Raw genomic sequence first — 9,430 nt, forward strand, 5'->3', positions numbered from 1 at the left:
AATGTGAGAAGAAGAAAAGGAAAAAGAAGAAGCCAACACAGAAACCAACAGAATAAATTAATGTAAGACAGAACAAGTTAAGGGGAACAGGAAAAAAAGGTTTTATTTTTCTACTTCTGGTGTTTTTTAGATGGTTGTAAATGACTTTATAGCGGCACATTGTAGCTACTAACCGGTGTAAAAATGCAGGAGTGAAATCTGAACTCTGAACACTGTCTACTCGTGGATGAACTGACATGAAAGATGCATGGAAGTATCAAAGCAGTGACATATGGCAACGTTTGAAACAGAGCTCCCATTTACATGCGAAAGAAAGCATAAATGGGCCTTTACACTATTGAAGACTAAGGCAGCGACCAGACAAACTGACAGAGAGACAAGTCAACATACATAGACAAAGATTATGAACTAGAAGGCTTTAAATAAGGTTTGACATTTCCTCTTTAGTCTCAGCCAACATGTCAGCTGCACCCAGAGCCTTGCGAGTTTAGCAACAAATGCAGATACAAATGTTTTGACTGCTGCCATTTCTTCTTGGATCAAATTTGATCCTGCTTACACTTTAGTTGCCACGTTGACCACGTGGAACTTCTTAACAGTCTCCTTTATGCCGGGCGGACACTGTGCGATTTCGAGGCGATTTCACCACGATTTTGCTGTCGCAGACCACGCTGCGTCATCATGGAAACATGGTAGCGTCGGGATGTCCGGTCGGGAGGTCGTGAGCCGTACAGTGTGAGAACACTCACGAGGAAGGATTAATTGCTGCTACGTTCTAACGACGATGCTGCGACCTCCCAATCAAACTTCTGGCATGTCAGAAATTTTCGCCGTCGCTCGTACAGTGCGAGTGGTGTTACGTCACGATTCTACGTTCGCACCTGCGCAGACGACACCGGTGGAGCTTTAAACAATGGCGGGCAACCCCAACTTCAGACGTGTGCGGTGGACGCAGCTGATAGAAGAGAGATTAGTAGAGATATGGAGAGAACACCAGGTTTTTTTGTTTTCTTTTTATTGTTTCAACCTTTGTTTTTCGTTGTTCACACTCGAGCACATCGTGCCGTCACACCGACTGATGGCGACAACTAGTCGTGGTTGTCAATAATCGTGGCTGACAGCAGACGTACAGTATGAGTACACATGTCGTAGGGTCAAATAGAGTACGAGGGACAAACCCAGTCGTGCAGTGGGAGCATTTCCCCGACAGTCAGATTTCTAAAATCGCACAGTGTCCGCCTGGCATTAACCTACTGAGCTCAGCTGGGTCCATGGCTAGTTCATTCTATCTGTTTGTGTGTGTGGTGTCTCTCTATCAGCTAGTCTGGTCAGTCACTTAGTTTTCATTTGTTTTAGTCGTACAGTCTTTACTTGTGTCTTTTGATACAGTTAAAATCATCTTACTGCACTTGGGTCCTAACACCTGATCACCATTACAGAACAAACTGGTCCAGGATCAATGAAAATCTTGAGCTTGAATATGAATAATAAGTCAACAAATTACAAAAAAGAAACCAGTGTGACAAACTGACCAGGAAGCAAACAGGACGTGAAGCCAACAAAATACAAGGGAATAAAAATAAATAAAAAGGAAAAAAGAACGTGAATAACAGAACACAAAAGACTGGAGATTAAGATTAATAGAACTGAAAATCCATAAACAAAGACTGCTTCTTTCTGATAGCAGCTCTCAGACAGCTCTGAAATCGGAATCCTTATAGATAGATACAAAGTAAAACCAGATCCGAGCAAGAAACTATAAGCATTTCTTAAGGGTTCCATTGAACAAATGATTCTGGAAACTCAAGAGAACACAAACATGTGTCTTTGTTTATACAGTGTGGCAACACCTTTATAAATTGCTGTAATTTCCATTTCCGTCCCATTACATAACATATGCACATTCAGTGTACAACATGCTGCTCATGCTGGTTGGCTTTTCGTGGTAAGAACATTAACATTTTCCTGTAAATTTTTTGAGATTGTGCTTAAATTCTTAAATGTAAACTTAGATTCTTAAAGATGTGAGTACAAACACAGCTTACAAAGATGACACACAACAAATCCCATTTTGGCTCCTGCATTCATGAACAGAATACAATAAATCTGTCACACTACTTGTCTGGATCTTTTCTGCTTTCTTGAAGATGATTTTAATCAGTTCATTATTGCATTTAAATGGGCTATTTGTGCAAAATAAAAATGAAATTCCATCAAATTATCTCTGTGATATATTGATTTCAAGACAGAATGACAAACACATAATTCAACCCTGTGACGGAGCCATATTTTATAACTAATGAGTGCATATACATGGCGATGCTTAACTTGGACACAATAAAAATCATGAAAATTTTAAGCTTTTAGCTTTTTTATTTTTTTCTTTGAGACACCAGTCAGCATTTAATCACATCCAATCCAAAGAAACCTGATAAAGTAAACAACATTTCCTTTAATAAAAAAAAAAAAAAAAAAAGATAAATCAAACCAGTACTTGATTAAAAGTGTCACTTCCAGGTTGCCGAAATACACAACGGAAAAGTTTACCCATCTTTATTAAAACATAATCCCTTTGCAGCCTGTAGAAACCACAGAAGGCCGACGCTGCTGTTTAGCTTGGACCGGACTACCTGCAGCAGATGATGTTTAACGACCGAGCTCAGAGGAATTGTTCTACTGTCAGGTGAAACTGACCCCTCGCATCACTGGTCCAAAAAATGGTCATTGATGGCCATCCTTTAGCTATTGATTTATTTACTGCGTGAGTGTCTTAGCCAGCAGCATTGTTCTGTCCTATGTATCCTCAGTCCCAGTGTGCCTGTCAGTTAGTGGCTCACGCCCCTGTTGCATGGAAATAGATGGCGCAGGGTTTAGAGAGGGAGCGGAGCACATTTCCTGCATACCTTCCCTCAGTCTTCTCCCTCCCTCTTCAGGCTTCTGAGTAAGTGTGCCTCGCACCAGCACGTTCCCCTCTTGCTCTCTCTCTCTCTCTCGCTCTCTCACTTCCCCCTCTCTACCTCTGACACTCTCTTTCCCTCTCTCTGTTACTCTGCTTCAGTCATAGACAGGATTCTCCGTAACCAGCTGTGGCTTATTGTGGTCCTCACTCATCATTTCATTGATGTTTTCTCTCCTCTTTAAGCTTTTACTCCTTGGAATTGGATTTTAGTCAGCTGCCGATGTCACATCTGACGTCCAGTTTAGATGCTACAGAGGTGCACAAAGGGCTGAGCGAATGGAGAACTTTTAACACTGCAATTGTTGCACCTACCTCGTGACTGTAGACACTTTGGAATCATTAGTTTGCTGTGAGAGACTATTCAGCAACGCGGAGGTGTTTTTTTTTTTTTTTTTTTTTGTAATGTCTGACTCATTTCGGTTGTATCTCAAGACTGTTGGAGAAGGAATTTTCTTTCCCTCTTTGAATCTGTTTTTGCTGCACCTGCATGTTTCTCTGTAGAATTTGTGGACACTTTTATGGAGCGGGAAATTTTGGCAGTAAGTGTGAAGTTTTGGAAAAGCAAAGTGAGTCAAAGCATGGTTGATGGAACTACAGCGAAGAGTTAAACCTTTTGGTCCAAGAAGGCAGTCCAGGTAAGAGCATATAAAACCCACTTCACTTTAATCTGCAGACAGATTTGGAAATGTCTAAAGAGACATCTTAACACGCATGCTGACAGGTCTATTACGTCAGGCTGGCTTGTAATATTACCTAAATTTGACTGCTTTTTGGAACCACTTCAATCAGGAAGAGGAATATTTAATCAGTGAAGTCTATCTGGATCTTGACAGCTGTGCACAAGTCAAAGGGAGACCTCCAAGACTGAGTACAAAGTACCTTTATTAGTGGATCAGCTGTGATAAATTTTAGCTTTGTCCAAAAAAAATGAGCTACTTGGATCCAGGATGACATCATAAAATAACTTGGTTATGTTAATGTGATTTATGTGCTAAAAGAATCATGTGTCATTGCTGATACCAGCAAGGTGGATTTGATTAAGTGGTCAATGAGTGTGTAAATCTGATAGATTAAATTTAGTCAACAGGTTAGGGGTATGAATCTTAGATTTGTGCATCATTAAAGTTGCCTGTATTATTTTGAAATCATTTTGTTTGAATGATCTCACAGAATCATGTATTTTATCTTCAGTACTGACATATTTTGCTGACATAGAGGAATATTTAAATAACTTACAACCTAATAAATATAGCTCTCATTCCCATCAGAAATTATTTCCCTTGAAGAGTTTTTATTTTTCAAACATGAGCTTTAGAGTTTTCGTCTGTTTGGTGTCGGTGGTGCAAATGTAAATCAGACTGAGGATGCAGTTCATTTTTCATTCAAACAGCTTCAAAATTTGCCCAACAATGTTTCTAATGATCATCTTGGAAATCTTTCACAACCTCCAGCAACATTTCTGGTGCATATCATACAAATAAGCATGAATTATTTTGAAAGCTTAACTTTACAGCACATAAACTAAGGTTTTTTTTTTTCTTTTGAAACAAGCAAATGGAAAGGGATAACTCATGCTTTCTGCCAATATGCCATCAGAACCAGAACCTGAAACACAGCTTTGTATCTAAAGCAGGCAAGCTTATCTAATGCAAATACACATCTTTTGTCATAGACTGTGATCATGATTTATGAAGGTAATTATGTCACTTAATGTAATAAAACATGAGTTAACGGTTATCTTTATAACCTCATACATTTATGTTTCCACCCATCCAGGCATGACAACAGTGTCTATGGAGTCTGTAGGAGTCCTAGTGGAAAGGACCACCAATGCGACCGACACCCCTGTGAGCTCGCATGAGGATATGGCTGCTACCTTTACCATTGGTACCATCCTCTCCATCATGTGCCTCGTTGGAGTCTCAGGGAACATTTACACCCTGGTGGTGATGTGCAACTCCATGAGGAGCGCAGCTTCAATGTACATCTACATCATAAACTTAGCTCTGGCCGATTTGCTGTATCTTCTTACCATACCTTTTGTGGTCTGCACACACTTCCTAAAAGGATGGTACTTCGGAGATGCAGGGTGTCGGATACTGATCAGCATGGACTTCCTGACCATGCACGCCAGCATCTTCACGCTAACAATCATGAGCACAGAGCGCTACTTTGCTGTGCTCAAACCACTTGACACTGTAAAACGGTCCAAAAGTTACCGGAAGGCAATCGCTCTGCTGGTCTGGGCAGCCTCGCTAATTCTCACCCTGCCAATGATCATTAGCATCAAGCTAACACCAGTCGGCACCAAAGCAATGTGTCTGCCCACCTTAACACCACTGTCTTACAAGATTTACATCTCCTTCCTCTTTTGCACTAGTATTGTTGCCCCAGGACTCATCATTGGCTATCTTTACATCCAGCTAGCACGGACATACTGGATTTCACAAACGGAAACTTTCAAACAGACCAAGAAACTACCTAATCAAAAGGTCAGTGCATTGGAAATTATCCATCAAAAGAGCTGAAACTTGCTGTCTCAAGTTGCTTTTTGTGATCATCAAATTTTATTCTTTTTTAAGATTTGTTCATATAAAATGTGTATTCAGTCATTTGTAATAACACTATTAATAAAGGCTCATTTATGCTCCGAATGTAAATGGCATCTTCAAACATCTTCATAGGTCGCCACTCATACTTCAATATGTCCTTTATGTTACCATAGCTCTGAAGTCTGTTTGTCCACTAGGGGGCACTGTTGAGTTCAGAGATCACTTCCACATTGTGACATCAGGTGGTAGGGGTAATTACTGCTTTAAAGTTGTTTAAAACTATCCAAACCACCATAAGAAGGAGAAGAAAAAAAACGCAATGAAATCTATGCGGAAATGTCCCAGTTGCAGTTGCCCCCTCATCCACTTGGGGGCCCACAATAAAGCAAATCTTTATAGACTCTCATGTTAAAAAGGCTAACTTCACAGCAACCTGGTAGAAAAAATCATTTTAGGTTTAATTGGTCAGGTTTACCTACATGACAACTATGGCAGGAGAGAATTTTTTTTTTCTCAGTTTTCCGGTTAGAGGTAATTTCATCTCAAAATTTGGCCTCATTTGGGGCGTGCCCTTTTGATAAGGAGGAATGTACAACAACCACGGTTAACAGTGGGTTTAGCCTGCTTACCTCTGTTAGCCTGTTAGCACCTGTTAGCCTTGGGTTAGCTCAGACAGCTCTTAGCTACAGGCAGGTTGAAGTCTGCTAGATGTCAATCCTCCACCCCCATGCTCACAGCCTCCCTCTCCACTGAACCTCTTCGCCCATTTTTGTATTATCCGGGAGAGATAACACGCATGACACTGGCAAAGATGGTGATAGTAAGAACCACTCAATGAGCTTCAAATCAGCTCTTAAGAAACCTCCGGATAACTTCATGGAGGCACCATCCATCTTTTATATACCGTCTAAGGCCTTAACCCAACTCCTCATCAAGGTTGGATTCTTTTATATCTACTTGAAAGTAACTTTTTGCACACCATGCAATGAAACATGCTGCAAAATAGTCTTTTTTATTTACTGATACTTTAGTTTAAACCAGTGGGGGGAATTAAGAAACACTGGTTTAATTCATAATAGTGGAGATTGATTCCAGGCTTTCCCTGATTATTTTCCGAAGTGTCCTTGGGCAAGACACTGAACCCCAAGCTGCCCCCCGTCGTGCCCATCGGGATATGAGTATGTGTGTGGGAATAGGTGAATGTGACAAGTTGTGTAAAGCGCTTTGAGTGGTCTGCATGACTGGAAAAGTGCTATATAAGTACAAGTCCATTTACCATTTGTTCATTCATTCTTGTTTCACCATTGGTACTTGGTTCACAAAACAGGAATCCAACTTAGCATTATGTTTACTATGAATGCTGTGCTCAGAGATGTTAAAATAAAATAAAAAGTACCTATGCAAGTACTTACCATCTTTGATTTGTGATTTTATTTATTTATTTATTTATTTATTTTTATGTAGGACTAGTTTAATCCAAGTTCCCCAACACAGCATTAGAACACGACCAAAAACCATCAAACTCAATTAAAGGCTTGGGTACTCTAATGGAAATATTGTTTAATAGCAATCCTGCCAGTTGATTGCTCACATTTTAGTTTCTGTGCCTAACTCAGTCGAAACAACATTACACAATATTTTACAAGATCTTCTTGTTTTTGAGCAGTCTTCCCAAACCAGAGCTCCAGTTTTTGCTTGTTCCTGTCAAATTATAGAGCTAATCTTATTCTCCATAGCACTTGGGCTTAGAGATTTGGAGATTGCAAGCATGAAGTGCGATATCATACAAGTAGTAGAGATATCCTTGACATTTTGCAGTCCAGAACAATACCACTAGAATAGCAATAGAAGAAGCATTATTGGACGGCGAGTCCAGAGCAATTTTGGATTTCTTCATTAAGTTTTCTTAGCTGTAGAAACAGATCTAGCAATCTTCCTTGGAAATACTGTGATCTGCATGAATCTGGAGTTGGACCATCTATCTCTGTCCAAATCTAAACCGAATATCATGTTTTTTGAGAAGCCATGGTCACTGCCAACTAACCTTGCCCTCTAAACTGAACAAGTTCAATTAGATGTGGGCAGAAGTAGATTTAATTGATGTTGAATCGAGGAAAGATCCAACATCAATAGCAGAGATGGCAAAAGATGTTTGATGTTTCAACTAATTATGGCACCATGTCTGCACTTTAGTCCATCTGATAGTTGATATTGACTCGTGGCGTGGACTCTGTGTGGATTTGGCTGCCGAAACTCAGCTACATGACCACCATATGTAGCTCGTTACAAAATTTCCACAATCTCTTTACCAACAAATTACATTTTGACTGCATTTAGCCCGTAGGACCCATCCATCCATTTTTCTTAACCACTTAGTCCAGTTAAGGGTTGTAGGAATCTGGAGTCTATCCCAGCAATAATCGGGTGAGAGGCAGGGTACACCCTGGACATGTCACCAGTCCATCACAGGACATCATAAGACACTCACCATAATCCACATCCAGCTGGCAACTGACTTCCAGTCCACACGTGATGAACACAATACTTGCCACTGCCATAATGAAGCAATAAATTCCAAAATTAGTCACTCTTAAGCTAAATTGTCTCTGCTATCTGAGAGGTCTCTCCATGAACTACTTGACAAGTTCTGGGCCACTGAGGTATTGCTACCTGTTCAAATGCTCACAGACTCCACTTCATAAATTCTGACAGCCTGATCAGTTTAATTTCTTGACATAAGCAACACATAATAGTACTTTTAAAGAGGTCACATCACTTAACATCATTGCAGTTTACCGTTAGCTAGTACCTGAGTTAGCTTTCTTCATGTTAAACCCATATATTAGCTTCATGTTTTAAATAGGTCTAAAGATCACCTGTGGTGGTTTCACATTTGCTAGATGTCTGTGGAACAAAGTTTTTTCTTTAGCTTCTTCTTCTTGTTTTAGTGAAAAGCTATCGGGATGTCAGAGTGTTTATTGGCCAAATATCCTAAAAAGTTTGTCTTGGAAATTGCTAAAAAAGACTTTCTCATGCTAAATCCAACTTTTCTGATTCAGCTTCTTTGTGGTCTTCTGTCCTTGAAGGTGCTGTACCTGATTTTTACCATTGTGCTGCTCTTCTGGGCATGTTTCCTGCCTTTCTGGATCTGGCAGCTGCTTGGTCAGTTCTACCCCTCACTGTCCCTCTCCACCAAAGCCAAACGCAACATCAACTACCTGACCACATGCCTGACGTACTCCAACAGCTGCATTAACCCATTCCTCTACACGCTGCTCACAAAGAACTACAAAGAATACCTGAGGAAGCACAAGCGCTCATGGACAGCAGGCAACTACTTCAGCCGTCGGAGTCGTTTTCAGCGCTCACCACGCAGGTCTCCATCTGCCAGCAGTCAGCAATGTACTGAGAGCTTCATGCTAACGCACACGGCCTCGCTGCGAGCTCATAACAGCAGTTTGTGAGGTAGGAGCGGCTTTTTCTGACAAACATTTAGGATCTGTGCTTGACTTTCTCATAAGTGAGTCATCTTTCTGCTCACAATCAAGGATCGAGAGCAATGAGATGCTTTAAACTTGGATTTTACCTGTCAGACAGAAGCTCTGGCGCTTTGTGCTTGGAGGTGGTATTTATTTATGGATCCTTCTGTTTACATTGTTTTACTTCCTGGCATGTAGTCTAAATGCATCCACCTGGGACAAACGGTGCCCTTTGATATTCATGGGAGAATGTGGGTGAAACGTTCAGCAACATGAGAAATTTAAATTAAAATGGGAAGTTCAGAGAATTCAAGATAAGAGCTGTATTTCATTAAGCAAACAGGTTTTTGATGGCTTTGTTAATAGCCAAATATTTCTTTTTATTTTTTTGGTTAAAAAAAAAAAAAGTGACAGTGAGGTGTAAAGAAGTTCAAATCCCA

At 40.4% G+C, this 9,430-nt stretch overlaps 1 protein-coding gene across 1 annotated transcript; it reads left to right on the plus strand.

The window, feature by feature from the left end:
* Positions 1 to 3,529: 3,529 nt before the first annotated feature.
* On the plus strand, positions 3,530 to 8,975 carry uts2r (urotensin 2 receptor; the record flags this gene model as incomplete). The annotated part of the gene is made up of 3 exons (XM_079261032.1): positions 3,530 to 3,594; positions 4,736 to 5,451; positions 8,598 to 8,975. Exons 2-3 carry the CDS (start codon positions 4,738 to 4,740, stop codon positions 8,973 to 8,975), a joined length of 1,092 nt encoding a protein of 363 aa, XP_079117158.1. The 5' UTR covers positions 3,530 to 3,594; positions 4,736 to 4,737.
* Positions 8,976 to 9,430: the final 455 nt, after the last annotated feature.

This window comes from Telmatherina bonti (genome assembly GCF_933228915.1).
Source record: "Telmatherina bonti genome assembly, chromosome: 21".
Classification (NCBI taxonomy): Eukaryota; Metazoa; Chordata; class Actinopteri; order Atheriniformes; family Telmatherinidae; genus Telmatherina; species Telmatherina bonti.